We start from the raw sequence: 23,556 nt of genomic DNA, 5'->3' as shown, positions 1-23,556 counted from the left end.
AATAGAGGGCACAATTCTCATCCGATTTGGCTGAAATTTTACACGAGGTGTTTTATTACGACTTTCAATAACTGTGCTAAATAGGTTTCAAATCGGTCCATAACCTGATTTAGCTGCCATATAAACCGATCGGGGATCTTGACTTCTTGAGCCTCAAGAGGGCGTAATTATTATCCGATTTGGCAAAAATTTTGTACAACGGTTTCTTTCATGATCTCCAACATACGTGTCAAATATGGTCTGAATCGGTCTTTAGCCTGATACAGCTCCCATATAAACCGATCTCCCTATTTTACTTCTTGAGTTCCTAAAAGGCAAAATTCTTATTCGATTTGGCTGACATTTTACACATAAACTTCTACTGTGGTCTCCAAAATTCATTTCAATTAGTACAACTCTTTTCTTTTATCCTTTGTTTGTCTAAAAAGAGAAAGAACTCAACAAATGCGATCCATGGTGTAGGGTATATGTAAACCCCATTTTGAGCTTATGTCACGCCTTCATGCCAACGCACAGTGGGTCAAACGGAAAAAATTGGAAATAAAAAAAATGGAAATAAGTCTAAAATTTTTTACCTGTGGATCTTCAAGACATACGTAAAGGAGGACATAGGCTTTCAGGAAATTGCTGCCGTAGGTCCATATCTTTCATACAATTTGAGATGCAGGGTGTCAAATTTGACGACTTTTGATTTCTCAAACATTCTGGAGGCCGTAACTTGAGATCTACTGAACCAACATGATTTAGAACTCTGAAGAAAGAGCTCGTTGTGATCTAAAACAGCATGTATTATGTATGTCACCGTGTCACCGGGTACCCTTAACTTGGTATGAATTGCTTAATGTTAAAATATCAAAATTTTTATTACCTCTTACATCAACAGGTAAAAAGTTGTATATTTATTTGCAATTTTTTTTTTTTTGCTGCTTGGCCCACTGTGCAACGCTAAAGTAACGCTGCACTCATTGAAAATGAAGATGATGAGCTGAAACTTGTTTACTGCTCTTCTTTGATCTATAGACAGGTTAAGTTCGAAGATAGGCAATATCGCACTCTATGTTGATATAGCCTCCATTTAGACCCATCTTACGATTTGAGGTCTTATGCTTAAAAAACGATTTTTTACCCGAAATCTGGCACAGCGATTAATGTTTTGAACCTTGGTTCAGATTCCCACCGGAAATGGTTCAGATCGGACTATATTCGAATATGACTGTCATACATACCGATTTCCTGATTTAAAGCCATGGCTCCATTGAAGCCCAATGTTTACACGATTTCGCTGAAAATTGGCACAGAGAGTTGTCTCAGAATCCTAACCATCTGCATGGAATATGGTTCATATCTGGAAATATCTTGATATACTCCCGTATAGACCTATCTAGGGCCCATATAAGTCGCATTTATTACCCGATTTATCTGAAATTGGTACTGTGAGCTGCATTAGATTGGATCATATTTGGATATAGCTCCCATCTTCACCGATCTCCCGATTTACGGTCTTTTAACTATAAATGGCTTATCTATTCTATGATTTCGCTGAATTTTAGAATACTGAGCTCTGTTAGACCCACATCATCAATGCTGGGTCTGGCCTACATCGGACCATATTTCAATAGAGCTGCTAAGGGCTCGTAAACAGACATATATACATGAGGTGATGGGTGTCCAAAGTTCAGCCCGGGCGAGCTATTTTCCTTTTAACTTATTTTAATAATAGTTTGAGATTAAGACTAAATTTAGATACGTTGAATATCCAATATTTTTTCCTTCCCTTTGTTGTACTTGATGTTTTTCCCCTATCAAATGATTTGCGTTATTCCATGTAAACCTACCTTCTTAAGCTTGCAATCACCTAAAGGTAAAAACGGATTCATCCTAGTACCTGGCAAGGGTTATTCAAATATGTACATATTATAATAAGATGCTCTAATCAAACCTCTTTCTATCAATTGACTCGGAAAAACAACCTTAAACAAATCATTACAAGACATCCTTGGATGATAAATTTCATTTAAAAAATTTCATTTGTGCATTGTCAGCATTGTGTTCACGTGTGTGGGAGAGAATAAAGGCCACTCATACAAACTGGCTTGGAGAAAAAAGGAAGGAAAAAAGGTTGACATTTAAAATGAGGTACAAGGTACTGGCACTCATGCTAGGCGGAGGGGAACATTCTCCTTGCAGTAAAGAAAGAAAAGTGAATATTCATTGATTGATGATGGTTATCGTGCTGTGAGGTGGTTTAGGGTAAAGAAGAATAAGAAGAAGAAAAGGTTTCTTGGGGCCAGACACACACACACAGACAGACGGAAGGACAGATAGACAGACAGACAGATATGCCTTGCTAAGACATTTTATTGTCGATTGAATTTTCCCATTTAGTTAGTTCTTTCTTTCCATACCTCTTTATCCACTTTCTCCGCTATAGTGTATCTTCTCACCTGACCGACATGCTCCTTCATGCCCAACCAATTCTTGTAGCTCATGGCAATGCCACTGTTGCGCCATTTATCATAATTGGCACGTTTCTCGGGATCGCACAAAGTCTCCTTGGCTTCCTGTAAACGAGAGATAGAGAAACAATGTGAGTGTATGAGAGTGAGGGAGGGTTAAATGCAAAACTTGGTTGTATGCTGCAGTTGTTAAACACATTAATTTTAATTAAAATAAATCAAATTAAATTGCACAGGCTTGGCCACAATCTCCTAAGAGACGCCCTAGGGGCAAGAGTGTCTGGCTATATTGCAATGGAAATCTTTAAATTTTATGTTATTTGAATTTTTTTCCAAATTAAAGGATCAACAATGATGACACAATTCAGGCGCCTCGTTAAAGATGAAGAATATAAAATAAAAACTAGATTTATAGCAAAAAATAAGTCAACGAAAATTATGTTCATTTTTTGTTCTTGATTTTTGGAAAATAGATTTAAAGTGTTAATCCCAAATTGAAGTTCATAGAAGATTTCGACAGAAATGTTCGTCAAAATTATTGAAAATTTTAATTATTTTCTATAATTTGGCGCAGATTTTGATTACATTTATTGGTCCTGGGTGCGTATGTTTAATATTTCATTATAATGCCAAAAATCATACGCCATCTTGTTCCACATGTTTCTTTATTGAGCAATATTTTGAAGTTTAATCTGCACTGTAAATCTTTTCTTGTCCACATTAAAGTCCAAATCAACCATTAAAGTAGCATTCCATTACGAAATTCATGTCTATGCCTCCCCATTCACTTTTCCTGCTATAATCACTGATTGCGAAGAGCTTCCTTCATTTGTTAATCGAAATCATTAATTATTCGGTAGGTCATCTACAATATATCTCTAACTACTGACACTACACAGAGTTTAGATACATCCTTAAGGTATGCTACATATTTATGTGATTAATATTCATGTAACATGCCAGCATGAGTTAAACTCCAAATCTGAAGCACAACCTAAGGAGCTAAAAGTAAATTACGTATTACTTCCCCTTCAGGGGAATATTTTCACAAAGTTAGATAATAATAATGATGAAGGAAATAACAAATGCATAAAATCAATTTTGTGCCTCCTAATTTCCAATGAATATTTAGGTCATCTGAGACATTTTTCAGCCATATAGCTGTATGTAGTAATGGCAGTTATAGTAGTAGCATTAGATTACAATACCTAACCGCACTATCAAAAAAAAAAAAAAAAAAACAAAACGACAACTGGAATTCCCCATTGAGCAAAAGAATCACGAACTTGAGTTTTTAGAACAAATGTTGCCGCAGAACTCGAAAGTCTTTTATTATTTTTCCATTAATATTAAACGTGAGTGTGGTTTGTTGGAAATGTTGGCAGAGGTGGCGAACTAGCTGAGAAAGGCCTTATAAAATGGAGGAGTAGATAAATCTCTGTATTCAAACAACCCAGCGAGTTAAATGTCAGGCTTGGGTGTATGTCCATAGTGGCATGGGGCGGATTAATATCCGCACACTCTTTTCAACCTAACCTAACCAAGATATCATTATTTGATAAAATTTTATATTAAGCAACTAAAAAGGCATTAAGTTCGGCCGGCCCGAACTTTGAATACCCACCACCTAGGGTATATATGCTAACCACCTTTCGTCATAACCCGGTGAAACATGCATAATTTATGCCCTCATAGCAGCCATGACGAAATATGGTCCGGTTTGGACCGATTTGGACCAACTTCGGCAGGGACATTGAGTGGTCTTATAAACACAAGTCATTGCTCAAATTTTTAGAACAAAATATTGGTCTTTTTGATAGCTATATCCAAATATAGACCGATCTAAACCATATACGACAAGGATACTGAAGGCCCTAACACAACCCACCGTCCTAAATTACGACGACATCGGACAAAAAATGCGCCTTTTATGGGCAAAAAACCTAAAATCAAGAGATCGGCCCATATGGCAGCTATATCCAAATCTGGACCGATCTGAGCCAAATTGCAGAAATATATCGAGGGACCTAATACATCTCACTGTCACAAATTTCGGTGAAATCGTACAATAAATGCGCCTTTTATGGGCTCAAAACCTTAATTCGGGAGATCGGTCTATATGGCAGATATATTCAAATATGAACCGATCTGGGCCAAATTGAAGAAGGATGTCGATGAGCCTAGCACAACTCACTGTCCCAAATTTCAACGACATCGTACAATAAATGCACCTTTTATGGGCCCAAAACCTAAAATCGACAGATCGGTCTATATGGCAGCTATATCCAAATCTGGACTTATCTGAGCCAAATTGACGAAGGATATCGAGCGGCCTAACACAACTCACTGTCCTAAATTTCTGAAAAATTGGACAATACATGCGCCTTTTATAGGCCCAAAACCCTCATTTGAGAGACCGGTCTATATGGCAGCTATATCCAAATCTAGACCGATTTGAGCCAAATTGCAGAAAGATATTAACGGGCCTAACGCAACTAACTGTCCCAAACTTCAGCAAAATCGGATAATAAATGCGCCTTTAATGGGCTCAAAACATTAAACTGAAAAATCGGTCTATATGCCAGCTATATCCAAATCTGGATTAATCTGGGCCAAATTGAAGAAAGATGTCGAAAGGCCTAACCCAACTCACGGTTCCAAATTTTGGCAAATCGGACTTTAAATGCGCCTTTTATGGGCGCCGGACCTTAAATCGAGAGATGTGTCTATATGGCAGCTATATCCAAATATGGACCGATCTGAGCCAAATTCAAGAAGGATGTCGAAGGGCCTAACATAACCCACTGTCCCAAATTTCGGCGACATCGAACAATAAATGCACCTTTATGGGCCCATACATTAAATCGAAAGATCGGTCTATATGGCAGCTGTATCTAAATCTTGACCGACCTGAGCCAAATTGAAGAAGGTTTGCGACTGGCCTAACACAACTCACTGTCCCCAGTTTTGATAAAATCGGGCAATAAAAGCGCCTTTTATGTGCGCTAGCCATGTCCGTCCGTCTGTCGAAATCGTGATAGCGGTCGAACGCGCAAAGCTAGCCGCTTGAAATTTTGCACAGATACTTAATATTGATGTAGGACGTTGGGAGTTGCAAATGGGTCATATCGGGTTAGATTTAGATATAACTCCCATATAAACGGATCTCCCGATTTGACTTCTGGGGCCCCTGGAAGCCACAATTTTTGTCCGATTTGGATGAAATTTTGTTCTGTTACGATTTCAAACAGCTCTGCTTACTTGGCTTTAAATCGGTCAATAACCTGATATAGCTCCCATATAAACCGATCTCCGATTTGACTTCTTGAGCCCATACAAGCCGCAATTTTTGTCTAATTTGGCTGAAATTTTGCATGCGGTGTTCGGTTATGATTTCCAACAGCTCTACTTACTAGGCTTCAAATCGGTCTATAACCTGATACAGCACCCATATAAACCGGTCTCCCGATTTAACTTCTGCAGCCCCTGGAAGCCCCTGGATATAGCTCCCATACAAACCGATCTCCCGATTTGACTTCTTGAGCCCTTATAAGCCGCAATTTTACTCGGATTTGGGTGAAATTTAGCATGTAGTGTTTTGCTATGACATCCAACAACTGTGCTTAGTACGGTCAAAATCGGACTATAACCTTATATAGTTCCCATATAAACCGATCTTCCGATTTAACTTCTTGAGCCCTAACAAGCCGTATTTTTAGCCGGTTTGGCAGAAATTTTCCAATAACTGTGCCAAGTACGGCCTGAATCAGTCTATAACTCGATATTGCTCCCATGTAAACCGCCTCTCGGTCATCTTTGTTCGGGTCCTAGAAGATTTAATTGTTGCTGATTTTACCACCCCATGCCACTATGGAAATACACCTAAGCCAGTAATCGGGTTGTTGTGCGCTCTAAATACTAAAAAAGTAATCTCGAAAAAGAAAATCTAAGTAAGGAATTCCGTGCTACTTACAAAATCCTCAATTGTTTTCAATACCACTCCCCTAAGTTGGTTCATGTCTGGTATCGTGTCGCTACCAGAGGAAATGCTCCAACATCTCATCATCTTCCCTGCATGACCTACACATGCTATCACTTGCCGCACCGATTTTATATAAGTAAGCTCGTAGTCCCATGTTTCTCGTTATGATAGCAATAGCTTTACTGACCTTCTTCTTGCTTCCTTTCAGTAATAGCCTAATAGTAATAGTCTTCTCACAATCTGGGTCTCCCCATAGGATTTTCGCATTCCTACCGACCGTTTCGCTGTTCCACAGGGTTGCATGCGCATTCTTCGCCCATGCTCTTAACTCGGACTGCGTTGACCCGAAACGCTTCGGGTTAACCAAGTTTAATGACGGCAGTTCTTTGGCCTTCCCTGCCAAATCGTCTGTTTTCTCATTCCCAGTTACTCCGTTATGGCCCTTCACCCAAACGATGCGGATCTTCTAAACCTCGGAGAAGGCGTTAATCTGTGATTGCAATCCCATGGCAGCCGGTTGTACGTACCGGATTGAACCGATAGAGTTCTTCATCGGGAAGGGCTGCCGCCTCAGTGTATATTACACTGCTACAACAACAACAAGGCGTTTATCTCCTTCTTACATTCCAAGACCGTTCGTGGTCTTACCGTCCTGGTTGTTATTGCCTTTATGACCTGTTTACTGTCCGTAAAGATGTTCATACTCAACGTCCTCGAAGTAACACCACACCACCTCACGCATTTCGTGATCGCCCGGATCTCCGCCTGCAGAACCGTATTATGGTCAGGCCTTCTAAAACAGATCTCAGTCCCTGGGTTCTCAATGTAGACCCCCAGGCCCACTCTGTCCTCTAGCTTTGATCCATTCGTGTGACATGATCTTCCAGATGGCAATACTAGGGTTCCGTCAATCCAAGACTGTGCCGCTGGCAGCAGTGCCTCGCACTCGACCTCAAGTGTCGTTTCGGGTATCCGATTGGAAACCTCTTCCTGGTTTCCTATCGTCGCCTCGATTATACCGTGATGGTATGACCTGCTTTGTATAACAAATCCAACACCTCATCTTGTCCAACTTTTCCTTTCCATTCAGTTTTATAGGCATTTACCTCAAATGCTTTTCATAAAGACTCACTTTAACAAGGCCCTTATGATCCTTTATGCCGCTATTTGTTGCTTCTTCTTCCTCATCAGAAACAGATGTTATTGTTAAAGAGCGCACAAAAACATATGTAAGTAACATATTCGCTTTTAAGAAGTCAAAACAAACGCACACCCACCCATAATTCCTTTGGTGCGTGCCTTAGTATACACGTATGTGTGTGTGTGTCTGTAAGTGTGGGCGTTCTGTTTTGATTATTCATTCGCATTTGTTTCAAGGACAAACCAACATTGCTTTGGGCAAAGGGATTGAAATTAATATGCCCTTCAGAGTCAGCCTGCAATGTGCATGGCGGCGTGTGTGTGTGCGTGTGTGTGCATGTGTGAGTTTATGGCGAATGAAGCTGCGCCATCCAACTTTACCTCGGGAGATTGAGATGAAATGTGCATAGGTGTGTGTGTGCGTGCGTATACAGCCACCGCCACCTGCTGGCTTTACATTTTTCAAGTGATAATGTGAATTGCGTCGTTGGTATATTCAATGAATAGCAATTATAAGTCGTCTTAATTACAATTTAATGAAAAGTTTACTACCAAAAAATAAGTAGCACATGAAATCTTTTTTATTTTCAGCCCTCACTTATGCCACAAGGATATGTATATACATGCCTACATATGCAAATATGGGGCATAATGATATGCATATTTTGAATTCCAGCTATTCAAATAGCTGAACAATTTGAACAGAAATTCGAGCTACTTGAAAATCTCTTCATATTTCAAGTCTACCTACAAATGAGTACTTAAGAATGTGTCCTCAAAGGTCTTAATTAAGAAGTTTTCATGCTATGTTATTAAATGGTGAAGGAGACAATTTAGAAAATGTTTAAAATTAGTTTTAATAATAATCATCGAAGTGTGAAAAACTTAATTTGTTTAATCATTACTTTGGGTGTTTTGTAAATTAAAAAGTTGAAACACCTTTCAGCAATATGACAAAAAGTGTCTTAACTCCCTTTGGGCTTATTAAATTTAAATAAATACGATTATGGAAATGAATCGAGCAGCGCAGTAGGAAACTGTACTGGGAAAAAGTTTATAGTTGAGTGGGAAATAAACGATTGAAGAGACCTTATACAAACGTGGTGAATTAACCAGCTTTTTTAAAAAAAATTATTGTCAAATTAATAAAAAACAAGTAAAAAGGCGTTAAGTTCGGCCGGGCCGAACTTTGGATACCCACCACCTCGGGTATATATGTAAACCACCTTTCATCAAAATTCGGTGAAAATTTCATACCTTATACTCATATACCTCACACCGATCTGAACTATATACGACACGGATGTCGAAAAGCCGAACATAGGTCACTGTGTCAAATTTCAGTGAAATCGGATTATAAATGCGCCTTTTATGGGGCCAAGACTTTAAATCGAGATATCGGTCTACATGGCAGCTATATCCAAATCTGGACCGATTTGGGCCAAGTTGCATAAGCATGTCGAAGAGCCTAACACTAAGCACTGTCCCAAATTTCGGCGAAATCGGACAATAAATGCCTCTTTTATGGGCCCTAAACCTTAAATCCAGAGATCGGTCTATATGGCAGCTATATTCAAATCTGCACCGATCTGGGCAAAATTGAAGAAGGACGTCGAAGAGCCTAACCAAACTCACTGTCCCAAATTTCAGCGACATCGGACAATAAATGCGTCTTTTATGCCTCCAAAACTTAAAACCTAGATATCGGTCTATATGGCAGCTATATCCAAATCTACACCGATCTGTGCGATATTGCAGAAGTATGTCAAGGGGCTTAACTTAACTCACTGTTCCAAATTTCGGGGACATCGGGCAATAAATGAGCATTTTATGGGCCCAAAACCATAAATCAAGAAATCGGTCTATATGGCAGCTATATCCAAATTTGAACCGATCTGGACCAAATTGAAGAAATATGTCAAAGGGCCTAAGACAACTCACTGTCAAAAATTTCAGCGAAATCGGATAATAAATGTGGCTTTTATGGGCCTAAGACCCTAAATCGGAGGATCGGTCTATATGGCAGCTATATCCAAATCTCCGATCCGATCTGAGCCAAATTGACAAAGGATGTCGAAGAGCCTAACACAACTCACTGTCCCAAATTTCAACAAAATCGGATAATAAATGTGGCTTTTATGGGCCTAAGACCCTAAATGGGCGGATCGGTCTATATAGTCCGATATAGCCCATCTTCGAACTTAACCTGCTTATGGACAAAAAAAGAATCTGTGCAAAATTTCAGCTCAATATCTCTATTTTTAAAGACTGTAGCGTGATTTCAACAGACAGACGGACAGACGGACGGACATGGCTAGATCGTCTTAGATTTTTACGCTGATCAAGAATATATATACTTTATAGGGTCGGAAATGGATATTTCGATGTGTTGCAAACGGAATGACAAAATGAATATACCCCCATCCTTCGGTGGTGGGTATAAAAATAGGCAGAAAGAGCCGATGGTTCGCCATCTAAACACTTTAAAAGTGAAGGGGCCGGGCCGAATCTTGGGAACCCAACACCATGGATTCTGCTAAAATATGAGAGCTATATCTAGTTAAAGACCAAGTTTGACCATACTTTCCGCAGTTGTTGAGAGTTATAACAGAACACTATATGCAAAATTTCAGCCAAATCGGATAAAAATCGTGGCTTGTTAGGGCTCAAGAAATCAAATCGGGAGAACGGTTTATATGGGAGCAAAATTTCAGCCAAATCGGATAAAAAGCGAGGCTTGTTAGGGCTCAAGAAAGCAAATCGAGACATCGGTTTATATGGGAGCTATATCAAGTTCTTGACCGTTTTGGACCGTACATGGATCCGTTATTGGGAGTCATACAGAATACCATAAGTATTGGGTTGCCCAAAAAGTAATTGCGGATTTTTCATATAGTCGGCGTTGACAAATTTTTTCACAGCTTGTGACTCTGCAATTGCATTCTTTCTTCTGTCAGTTATCAGCTGTTACTTTTAGCTTGCTTTAGAAAAAAAGTGTAAAAAAGTATATTTAATTAAAGTTCATTCTAAGTTTTATTAAAAATGCATTTACTTTCTTTTAAAAAATCCGCAATTACTTTTTGGGCATCCCAATAAAATTCGGTTTATATGGGAGCTATATCAGGTTCTTGAGCGATTTAGACAGTAGTAAGCACAGTTGTTGGAAGTCATAACAAACCCTATGTGCGAAATTCCATCTAAATCGAACGAAAATCTGGGGTAGAGCCCCAGAAAATTGGTACCGAAAGTGGGTATCAATTCTTACTCTACCCCCTAATTATTTTCATTAAAGCCCCACATTAACATGGTGCCCGATTTATTTGTGTTTAAGGGGTTGGGGTCCCACTAACACTAAGCTCGAAAAATATATCAGCAACGTGCTCTATTCTCATATATTTGAACCCCATATTGCCATTAGCCTCAAAATTGGATATCAAATTCGTTTTCTAATCTCATTTAAACTCCTTATTGCAAAAGTCAGCAAAGTCAGCAAATTTCCGGTTTCGTGTATTGGCCCTAAAAACAATGAATATTTAGTTCCACTCTCTTTAAGACCCAAATTGTCTTGGTGAGCAAATTTGTCCTATTTGGGGGTTGTTATGGTGGTGGGACGTCCGCAAGACAGTTGGCCCCTAATGTTGATATCAGATACGTGGTCTACTCCCACATACCTTTAATTGGAGACCCATATTTCTATAGTCGGCAAACATGAACGGCTTGGGGGGTGTTTTTTGGGGGATGGGCGGCCACTCAGTGAGTTGGCCTTGCAAATATATATCGGATTCGTGTTGCAATTTAAAAACTCTCTTATTTGAGCAATAGTCAGAAAATGATTACTATTTGGGTGGGGGTGGCCCCATAGACACTTTTCCCGAATATTATATCAAATTCGTGCTTTACTCTCAAAGACTTTTCATTTGAGCCACATATTGCTTTGGTCGTAAATTTGTCCCTTTGGGGATGTTTTTGGTGAGAGGCTGCCCTCAAACACTTGGTCCCACATCTGGATATCAGATTCTTATTATTCACTCAAATACCTTTTATTTAAGCCCCACATTGCCATGGTCCGTAAATAAGTCCTATTTTGGGGGTGTTTTAGGGTAGGGATGGACCCCCAGAAACGTGGTCCCACATTTGGACATCAGATTCGTATTCTACTCGAAAATACCTTTTATTTAAGTCCCATATTGTCATGGTCGGTAAATATGTCTGATTTAGGGGTGTTTTGGGGCTTGGGATTGACCCCCTAATCCTTGGTCCAACATTTAGATATCAGATACGTTTTCTTATCCCAAATACCTTTCATTTGAGTCCCATTTTGTCGTGATTGGTCTAAAAATATGTTTGGTGGGTTTTAGGGTGGGGCGGCCCCCCTAGGTACCCCATCCCAAATTTGGATACCAATTTTTTATTTTTAGGGTACTTTATGAGAGCACACAAAATTTCGCTTAAATCCCACCATCTAACTCCAAGATCTGGGCGTTTCTGAAAATTAGGACGATACTATGCTTAGTATGGTCCAAATTGGTTCATAACCAGATATAGCTGCCATACTAACCGATCTCGGTTCTTGAATTCTTGAGCTTCTATACGGCGCGTTCTTATCTGATTTTGCTACAATTTTGCTATGAGTTGTTTTGTTATGACTTTCAGAAGCTATGCTTAGCATGGTCCACAGTGGTTCATAAACAGATAAAGCTCCCATATAATCCCATAAACCAGCCCACGCCGCGGTGATAAAGCCCAAAATGTATTGGGCGTTATGACAGGTCACCGATAAAGAGTAGGACATCCAGCAAACTGCTGAAGTACAAAAAGCATGCATATGTCAAGGGAAGGTGGTGGAGACTGTCATGCACAAGGTTGTGTATAAAATAGAAGAATCCTTCTAGACCAAGATGTACACATTGGCGATATGCATTGACATCGAGGGGATTTTTAACAATGTGCGGGCCGAGACACTGATTCAATCCTTAGACCAGTACCGGGTGGACCGGGTCCTTAGAGTCTGGATAAACCATATGCTAAGGAACAAGTGAATAAATTGTAGATCCCATGACGTGAATATATGGGAGAAAGTGGCACAGGGCACCCCATTTTATTGCCACTTCTATGGGCACCCATCATATATAATATATTACGAATGCGGAGGGATTTAAGCCCGCCTGCCACGTAGATGACGTTATAATACTTCTAATATCGACGTTATAATAAATCGGTGCGGCAAGTGATCGCATGTGTAGGGCATGCAGGGAAGATGATAATACGTTGGAGCATTGCCTTTGTCATTGCCCGGCTTTCGCGTCCAACAGATACCAGTACTTAGGTAGAGATACAATATCAGACATGAACCAACTTAGGGGAGTAGTATTGAAAACAATTAAGGATTTTGTAAGCAGCACGAAATACCAAATATTCTTTCATATGAAAGTCCTCTATATAAATGAGGGGATATCGTAACCATCCTTAAGTATTATCTTGAGTAAAAAAATTTATATGGTCAGAACCAATAACGTCTGCCTTTCAGATATAATTGGATCAAATTATATCTAATCAGATTCAATTAAATAAAATTTGATCTCATATTCGACCCGAATTTTCAACTTTTTTACTATGGATGTCTAAAGTTTGCATTACTTTTCATGATATCATGAGTTATCCCATGTACAAAGTATTTGAAAAAATGCATTTTTCCATTTGGGAAAACGTGTCATCTCTCACTTTACCTTAAATTATCAAAAAAATTTTATGTCGATGCAATTTTAATATTTGAGTCATCAGCATGCCAAACAATAGAAAGCAAAAGGATTACGAATTTGGGTAGCTGTGAAAATTTTTCATAATCACGTTTGCAAAATGTCACATTGACTTATGGTTGCCAGTCATGCACTTAAAGGCAATGAGTGCACTGCAAGTCATTGCAAAATAGTTTTTGCAAACAATCCCTAGTCACCCACCCACCCAATCCACCCACCACCAACATCAAATGCCTTTAGGAAAGGTAAGGTAAAATAAAAAAAAAAACATAAAAGCATTTGTACACCAACAAAAGAGATACAACAACATACAATTGTTGTTACTAGTCAACCGTGGGCTAACTTGCTCTCACACTCATAGCTCACAAGTACTTGTGGCAAATGCACTCTATTATAACAGTTTGTATACTAGTCCATACAATGTGCTGCTAGTGAGTGAGTGAGTGTGTGTGTGTGTGTGTGTGAAACAGTGCAAATTGTTTGCAAAGAAAAGCTGCAATGTATATTTATGGTCGATGGTATATTTTCTCTGCATAGGATATCTATCCCCCTTAGGTAGAAAAATATTAATTTACCATGAGTGAAGAAGAGAGAGAGAGAGAGGGAGAGTAAGGAGAATAGCAACCAAACCACCACTACCACCGGATGCTGTTAAATATCTTGAATTACTTACACTACTTGTCTTTAAACCGACCTACTTGCCAAAAGCTTTGTTTCATTAATGCTACACAGCTGTGATTTCACACCATCTCTTGTTTCAACATTGCACAGTAAAGCAGCAGCGACAGTGTGCGTGGGTGTCGTTCTACCCATCATTTATCTTTGAAATAGCCGCAATACAAAAAATGTGCTCTTAAGTAATAATGCATCAGCGTTTTATAATCAGATTAAAAAGTAAAACAATGTGAAAGAAATGCAAAACAATATGAGAAGGTCAATAATAAGACTCTCTAATTATAATTTTTTAAACATGATGTTTCATAAAAGGGGATGTTAAAAAATTTTAAGGATCCATGGGTAATTCTAAGGTCTTTATTACAGAGAAATATCGTTTATTATCCCACCACCATAGAATGGATGTATACTAATTTATCCATTCCATTTGTAACACCTTGAAATATTGATCTGAGACACTATAAAGTCAACATACCATACATATATTTTTGATCGTCTTGTCATTATGAGGCGATCTAGCCATGACCATCCGTCCGTCCGTCGGTCGAAATTTCCGTAGCGTTTGAACGAATAAAGATATTGAAATTTTGCATAGATACATATTATATATATACCATATATATAGGTTGTTGGGGATGATAAATGCGCCACATCGGATCAGGATACAGCCCCAATATATTCTGATCCCCCGTTGTAACCTCTTGAGCCCCTAAAGTCTTAATTTATATACCCACCACCATAGGATGGGGGTATACACAGAAAAAATAACTCTTAGAACAACCCAACCACCAAATTTGTATGGAAAACTTTAAATTCTCAACGAATTTAAGCATTGAAACGAAGACATTATTTGTTGAAGTACATAAGTAAGGCTCTACAAGAGACTTCAGAAACAAAATTATTGAAATTTTGTGGACTTTCAACAAATTCTTTAGTTGAGGTAGTTATTAAAATAGGCGTACTACCATGTAGAGCACTAAACTGCCGCGCCATTCATGACTTGCAAACCCAGGATCAAGTCCCTCGGTCGGCCAAAAAAATTTTTTTTTTTTTTTTTTTCTTCAATCATCTTTTTTTAGAATTCGGAATAAAAAAATATGAATGTCGTATTTAGAAAAAGATTTTAAGAGTGATTTTTACCTTTTTTTAAACTTAATTAATTGGGTTTATTATTGAATTATTTTATCATAGAGAAGATGATACCGGTAGACCAGGAATGCGTGCGTGGAGATCGTGAGTCAATACTCTGCGGCATCAAAATTATTAAAATTTGTTTTGTTTGTTTGTGTTTAAGGGTAATAGTAGAGAGAGTGACAGAGGAAAACTTGAGAGCAGCAGTAAAACGAACGAGACAAAGCAGCGCGAGCCGAACAAAGAAAACAAAAACAACACCACCAGAAGCAAAGCTCATGCGATAGCTGGTCAGATGGTTTTTTTTGCCTTGCTTATGGATATATTGTTGTTTGTTGTTATATGTTGGCTTGCAAAGAGTGCCTTTCAACAAAAAATTTGTACTTTGGGTCGTTGAGATTCAATAAAAATTGTTGCAGGAAAATTAACAACTTTCGTAGTTGTTTTTTCGACCAAAGTTGTTGTTTTTCAAAATTATTTTTATCTGTGTTCTAATTGAGTCACTCCGTTTGTAATACCTCGAAATAATTGTCTCGACGTTCTGAGTCGATTTAGTCAAGTCCGTCCGTCCGACCGTCTGTCCGCTCGTCCGCCTGTCGATATCACGATAGCGGTCGAACGCCTAAAGTTAGCCGCTTGAAATTTTGCACAGATACTTACAATTAACGTAGGTCATTGGGGATTGCAAATGGGCCATATCGGTGTAGAATTAGATATAGCTCCCATATAAACCGATCTCCAGATTTGACTTCTTGAGCCCCAGGAAGCCGCAATTTTTGTACGATTTAGATGAAATTTTGCATTTAATGTTCTGTTATGACTTCCAACAACTGTGCGAAGTACGGTCCGAATCGGTCTTTTACCTGATATAGCTCCCATATAAACCGATCACGCGATTTGACTTCTTGAGTCCTTACAAGCCGCAATTTGTGTCCGATTTTGCTGAAATTTTGCATGTAGAGTTTTGTTATGACTTCCAACAACTATGCTAAGTTTAGTTAGAATCAGTCTATAACTTGATACAGCTCCCATATAAACCGATCTCTAGATTTGGCTTCTTAAGCCCTTACAAGCTGTAATTTGTGTCCGATTTGGCTGAAATTTGGTATGCGGTGTTCAGTAACGACTTCCAACAACTGTGCTTAGTACGGTACAAATCAGTCTATAACCTGATATAGCTCCCATATAAACCGATCTCCCGATTTGACTTCATGAGACTTTACAAGCCGTAATATGTGTTCGTTTTGAAATTTTGCACGTTGTGTTCTGTTAAGACTTCAAACAACTGTGCGAAGTATGGTCAAAATCGGTTGATAGCTCCCATATAAACCGATCTCTCGATTTGACTTATTGAGCCCTTACAAGCCGTAATTTTTGTCCGATTTGGCTGAAATTTTGTATGCGATGTTCTGTTCTGTCCGAATTGGTCGATAACCTGATATAGCTCCCATATAAACTGATCTCCCGATTTGACCTTATGGTATCTTACAAGCCGCATTTTTTGGCTGACATTTTTTTCCGTTTGTTATGACTTTTAACAACTGTGCCAATTACGAAGAAGTTTGGTATGTTTATTGGTATTATGCCCTTCAACGAAATTTTTTTGTATAAATTTTAAGGCGAGATTCGGCCCGTCCGAACTTTGCCCGCTTTTACTTGTTCTGATTTTGCTGAATTTTGGTATAAAGACTTTAATTCGGACCTTCAACATCAGTGTCGAGTATGATCCCAATTAGTTCTCAAACTGATGTAGCCCCCATATTAAGTGACATCCATCTTCCTGAGCCACTAAAAGCTTTGGTTTTCATGTGATTTGGATCAAACTTGGCACAAGGACCTCAGTTATGGCTTCCAGCATCATTGACAAACTATTAGCCTCAGTTTTGACACTATTTGGCTGAAACTTGGAACAAAGACTTTTTTTTGACTACCAACATTATTGCCGATTATGAACCGAATCGATCTATATCTTGGTATAACCATTATATGATCTAATTCGCGAATTTGACTTCTTGAGCCCGAGAAACGCCAGGTTACATCTAAAAACTACGCCAAGTATGATCTAACATCCATGTCAATTATGATCCGAAACGGTATATAGACTGATATAGCCATTAGCAAAGCTGGTCCAGCTTTCAATAAAATTATCAAATTTTGTCGAAAACCATGTAACTTTTAAAATTCTAGATGGGGGGGGGCGGTCTTAGCCCACATCCCATTGGTCCTTCTACGCTTATGGATATAGCCCCCATATAAATCGATCCCCGGATTTGACTTCTTGAGCTCTTGCAAATTGCAAATTTTGCCCATGAACATTACACTAAGGAACAGGGGCAAACTTCTCACATATCAATGAGTGCTGTCCGATTCAAGAGGCCTCCTTTTTATAGCCGAATCCGAACTGCGTGCCGCAGTGCGATACCTCTTTAGAGAGAAGTTTTACATGGCATACTACCTCACAAATGTTGCCAGCATTAGGAGGGAAAAACTCGTCTCGCCAGGATTCCAGGCATTCAGCGTCATAGGCGGACATGCTAACCTATGTGCTTCGGTGGTCTCCTCCTCCTCTTGAGCTCTTAAAGGCCACAATTTTCATCTGATTTGGCAGAATTTTGACTCAAGGACTTCTGCTATGACTTCCAGCGTCCGTGCCAAGTATGATTCGAATTGGTCTATATGCCCCTTATATACCGATTCCCCTATACTACCAATTGAAATTTAAGCAAAATTCATGGATTCGTCCCGGTCGAACGTGTTTACTTGTTGTAGACCCATACTGTCTAAAATGGTATACTTGGCGTTTTGCGGAGATTTCAAGGATAACGTGAGAAGCGTCGCATTGAAAGTTGCAACTCTGCAAAAAAATATCAAAGTTAAAAAATTATTAACTTTGACGACTAAAAATATACTTCACGTGTGGCTGCACAGAATGACAATCGGTTTGAAGCTTCAAAGTTGAAAATTTCTTAACTTTTCCGCGTTGCTTTTGTAGGATATGTTTGCAGTAGGAACTGAGCTCAATCTCAATAACCTGCTTAGCGCCCAAACAAACCGATCTCCCGATTAGATTTCTACGGCTTTTGCCTGGTTTGGCAGAAATTGGGTATATTTTCTCCCCCCAACATGTTGTGTATATTTTTAGTAGAGTCCAAAACTTAGCACTTTTTACTTTTTGTGTTCGCTTTACAAAAAGGTTGCAAACAAAATTTCGGTAACATGATTTCACACTCCAAAATCTAGCGGATTTGAAAATTTAAGTAAGGGATAGGGTCCGCCTTTCCCTTTCCGATTCCTATCGGTTATGAAAAAATTAATACCATTCGATTTTTAATTTCAAAAACAAATTTAAAATTTTTATGTTCAACATTTGGATTTCATTTTCATAGCAAAAGTGTTTGGTTTTTTTCCACTTCCATACCTTTTTCACCTTCGAAAAGTTCTCATGTGATCAAATGCAATTTATACCTTGTTGCGGTTTTTATTTGTTGTTAAACTTACATCACTCGTGAGTACTACATTGTGGTTCGACCGCCACACACACACACCACCACCACCAACCACATAACCGGAAATTCGAATCTAACAATCCAATCAACATCATCTGTTTCCCTTTACTTTCACCGCCACCACTTCAGAGGTGAACAAATGGACGATGAATGCCAAAAGCGGAAACTTTGCAGCAAGAAATACATTTCCGTCTGCCGGTTGCGGTGCAATCACGTTCGAAAAACAATTCGAAAAGATGACGATGGGGTGTTTAATGGCGCATGGTGAACATGTTTGCCGAATAAAATGTCTTTAGCAAGAACATTGTGCAATGTTAGAGGATGTTAAATGGTGTTTGTAATAATGGCAGATGACCTATAAGAGGGGAGGCCAACGTTGTGCAAATGTTAGCATGTCCGCCTATGATGCTGAACGCCTGGGTTCGAGCTCTGGCGAGAATATCAGCATAAATTTTCAGCAGTGGTTATCCCAACCCAATGCTGGCAATATTTGTGAGGTACTATGCCATGTAAAACTTCTCTCCAAAGAGGTGTCGCACTGCGCCACGCCGTTCGGACTAGACTATTAAAAGGAAGCCCCTTATCATTGTGCTTAACTATGCATCGGACAGCACATTGATATATGGGAGGTTTATCCCTGTTCCTAAACCCACTAAGGACGAATGGATAGGAAAATACCCCAGAATAGAGCTGTCTTGAAAAAAATCTGGTTCGAGTTCCTCGGGAATCCGAAAAGAAAATTGAATTGGCGTAAAGTGTACCGAATGAATCGGACGGGCTGAATCTTGGGAACTCACCACCACGGATTCTGCTAAAAATTTATACAAAATAAATTTAGTTGAAGGGCATAATTTTATTCTATATAGCAAACTTCTTTCAAACCAGCAAAAATGAAAGTTTCTAGGAACCCAACAAAGATGATCAAGAGACCGGTATACATGGCAGCTATATCGGGTTATAGACCGATTCGGACCGTACTTGGCACAGTTATTGGAAGTCATAACAGAACACCGCATTAAAAATTTTAGCCAAATCGGACAAAAATTACTTCCTGCAAGGACTAAAGAAGTCAAATCGGGAGATCGAACTGTACAGTTGTTTGACGTCATAACGGGACACCACATGCGAAATTTCACTCAAATTGGACAAAATTTGTGGCTTCCAGGGGTTCAAGAAGTCAAATCGGCAGAATGCTTTATATGGGAGCTACATCAAATTATAGATCGATTTGGAGCGTACAAGGCACAGTCGTTGGAAGACATAACAGAACACTGCATTACAAAAAAAGTGCGGTTTGTAAGGGTTCAAAAAGTACATGGAAAGTTACAACCAAATCGCACAAAAATTAAGACTTCACGAAATTAAATCGAAAGATCGATTTATATGGGAGATATATCATCCGATTTAGTTCCACAATTGTTGGAAGTCATAACAGAACACTATATGCAAAATTTCAGCCAAATCGGAAAAAAGGAGGCTTGTAAGGGCTCAAGAAGTCAAATCGGGAAATCGGTTTATAAGGGAGCTATATCCAAATCTGAACCGATATGTCCCATTTAAAATCATCAACGATCAACGTCATCGTTAAGTATCGGTGCAAAATTTCAAGCGTGATATAACCTTATATAGCTCCCCTATATATAACCTTATATAGCTCCCATATAAACCGATCTCCCGATTTGACTTCTTGAGCCCCTGGAAGTCGCAATTTTTGTCCGATTTGGCTGAAATTTTGCCTGTGGTGTTCCGTTATGATTTTCAATAAACGTGCATATTATGCATTTTTGCATATTACTATGGATGTAGTACTGGAGTGGAGGCCACCGTAGCGCAGAGATAAGGTTACGCCTGGGTTCGAATTTTGGCGAGACCATCAGAAAAAATTTCAGCGGTGGTATTCCCCTTTTAATGCTTTGTGAGGTACTATTCTATATAAAACTTCTCTTCAAAGTGGTGTCGGTTCGGTCTCGGCTATAAAATGAGGCCCCTTACCATTGAGCTTAAACTTTAATCGGACTACACTCATTGATATGTGAGAAGTTTGCCCCTGTTCCTAAGAGGAATGTTCATGGGAAAAATTTGCATTTTGTAGTACTGGAGTTGTTATAAAAGAGGATGATGAATTTATGTGCGGCAAGTTAAAAGTGAACTTATACTCTGTAAAAACCATTTGGTATCTGTTATGAAATTATTGAACTCGTAACGAGCATATAATTCTTAAGCGCCATAAGAAGTTCAATATTTCTCAAATTGAGTTCATTTTAACTAATGTTGAGGTTAAAAATTTTTCGAGTAAAGGAAAAATTTCCTCCAAAGACAAAATTTCCTACAAATTTTCTCCAAAGACAAATTTTTCATGGATAATTAACGCATGGCCGAACATAACACGTTTTTACTTGTTTCTTTATAATTTTTCTGTTTCAACTCTTGTTAGTTCATACTTTATCTGCGGCAAGTTCCAAGTGAACTTATACTCTTTAAGAAAAATCATTTCGTATCTGTTATGAAATTATTTAACTCGTAGCGAGCATAAAAGTCTTTAGTGCCATAAGAAGTTCAATATTTCTCAAATTGAGTTCATTTCAACTAAAATTTTAAATTTTTCGAGTAAAGGAAAAATTTCCTCCAAAGACAATAATTTCCAAGAAATTTTCTCCAAAGACAAAATTTCCATGGAGTTTTATTAGGAAATTTTCTTTACCGACAAAAAGTTTATGCAGTTTTCATTTAGTAGAAAATTTCCAAGAGCGCTATATGAAGTTTAATATTACCCAAATTTAGTTCATTTTAACTAATGTTAAGGTTAAAAATTTTTTGAATAAAAGAAAAATTTCCATACAATTTTCTCCAAAAAACAAAATTTCCAAGAAATTTTCTCTAAAAACAAATGTCTATGAATTTTTTATGAAATTTTCTCTTAGAATAAAATTTCCAAGAAATCTTCTTTAAAAATAGAATCTCCAAGAAATTTTCTTTGTAGACATAGTTTTCTTAAACATATCTCTTATGGCATAATTTTTCTCAAATTTTCTCCAAAAAAAATTTCTATACAATTTTTTTATAACAAAATTTTCATAAATTTTTTTCAAACAAAAAAATTTCAACACAATTTTTTTTCTCCAAAGACAAAATGTTCAAGATTTGTCATTAAGGACCAAAACTTCCCTGAAATTTTCCCTAAACACAAAATTTCCATGAAATTTCTCCAAAGACAAAATGTTCACGAATTAGTCTCTATAGAACAAAATTTAGCTGAAATTTTCCCTAAGATAAAATTTCCATGATATTTGAAGAAATAATTTCACGAATTTTTCTCTAAAAACTAAAATTTCTCTAAAATTTTCCCTAGACCAAATTTCCATGAAATTTTCTCTAAAGACCAAAACTTTCAAGAAATCTATTCCAGAGTCCATGTCCATGAAATTTTCTCTAAAGACAAAATTGTCATGAAATTTTTTCTAAATAAATTTATTCTATGAAATTTTCTCTAAAGATAAAATTTCTATGACATTTTCTTAAAAAAAAAATCTTGAAAGTTTCTTTAGCGACAAAACTTCTCTTCCTAAAAAAATTCTATAAATCCTTTCCTAAAGCAAAAATGCCATTAAATGTACTCAAAAGACCAAATTTCATTGAAAAAAAAAACATCTCCACAACAACATTAAAAGTTTCATATGCTTAAGAATGTCTTGCCTTGTCCTTATTAAAGTGTCATTTTTATATGCCCCCCCTCAAAAAAAAAAATCCAGGCAAAACTTATTTTTCCCTCAAAAATGTCCCTCAGTTTAGAAGACGCAAAGTTATGACCAAAAACATTTCGCAAAGTTATGCTTTAGGAAAACTTTACTTTAATGCAAGGAAAATTGAAAAAGTTAATGCTTCTTACTACACTTCACTAATTTGGTTATTTAGTTAAACATCGTTTTTGTTTTGTTTTGTTTGATGTTGCGAGGTATCGAAACAATCTATGCCACAAAGCAAAAATGTGCTTATTTAAAGTTTCATTAAAGTAAACGATTTTTAATTTTATTTGCGCTTACCTTCAACTGTTGGAACTTGGCCTCGGCATCCTTGTCGCCACTATTCTTGTCGGGATGGTATTGGAGGGCCAAAACTTTATATTCCGCTTGAATTTGTTCCACCTGCACCCAAAAGAAAGACGAAACGTCGAAAGGATACAAAAGAGAAAAGAAATGTTAAAGAAAGGTAATTTAATATTAACTTTATGTTCAGGAATACCATTCCACAAACACACACTACATAGAAATACATCTACAACTATGTCTATAATAAAATATGTTGTGTGTGTGTGTGTGAGTGTGTACTAACTAACAATTCGTTTCTAGAACTTGAACTGAGTGTCTGTTCATTCTTGCTCTGTGTTGTACTGCACCCAGACACACACACACCCATATATGAGAGAACATGAATAACGTATTTGAAGTCCTTAGACTTTGTTGACGAGGGATCTTAAACAACCACCAGTTCATGTGAGACCTGGTCCCTTTCTGCTTCAAGAAAACAAAAAAGAAACCAAGCAGTATAGCTTCAAAAATTTCCCTAGGAAGTTGTGTTTGGAGCACCAACATCAAATATTATCATAATAAATTATGTATGTATGAATGCAAGAACATTGTGAGTGGTGGTGTTATGAAGGACCACCCATAACCAAGTTTAAGCAGTGCTTGAAGAATTCCTGGCATTTTGTTATGTTCTATGAATGTCTGTCTGTGTGTGTGTGTGTGTGTATGTAAGTGAGTTGGTGTGTGCAAGTCCTTATAAATATTTGACATACTTAGAATGTATTTTTAAGCTCATCCTGCGACAAAAATTTTTGCAGCTAATATTTCATTGTAGTTTAATGGAGTTAATAGGAAGTTGAGAAGAAAAAATGCAAAATAACTGCCAAT

General features: G+C 37.9%; 1 protein-coding gene across 3 annotated transcripts in view; it reads right to left on the bottom strand.

Annotated features, from left to right (window-relative positions):
* The window catches only part of LOC106082720 (J domain-containing protein), a 153,267-nt gene that overhangs the window by 9,106 nt on the left and 120,605 nt on the right, over positions 1-23,556 (bottom strand). For 2 of the 3 annotated variants that reach the window (XM_013245414.2, XM_013245416.2), the window contains exons 3-4: positions 22,687-22,788; positions 2,406-2,561 (exon numbers count right to left, since the gene is read on the bottom strand). In XM_013245414.2, coding sequence (XP_013100868.1) covers positions 2,406-2,561; positions 22,687-22,788 — 258 coding nt within the window. The remainder of the gene's footprint in view (positions 1-2,405; positions 2,562-22,686; positions 22,789-23,556) is intronic. The other variant, XM_013245418.2, reaches the window with a different exon arrangement.

The sequence above is a fragment of the Stomoxys calcitrans genome, chromosome 2, assembly GCF_963082655.1.
Source record: "Stomoxys calcitrans chromosome 2, idStoCalc2.1, whole genome shotgun sequence".
NCBI lineage: Eukaryota > Metazoa > Arthropoda > Insecta > Diptera > Muscidae > Stomoxys > Stomoxys calcitrans.
Note: the sequence above shows the minus strand (reverse complement) of the source record. Positions and strands in the feature narration are given on the sequence as shown.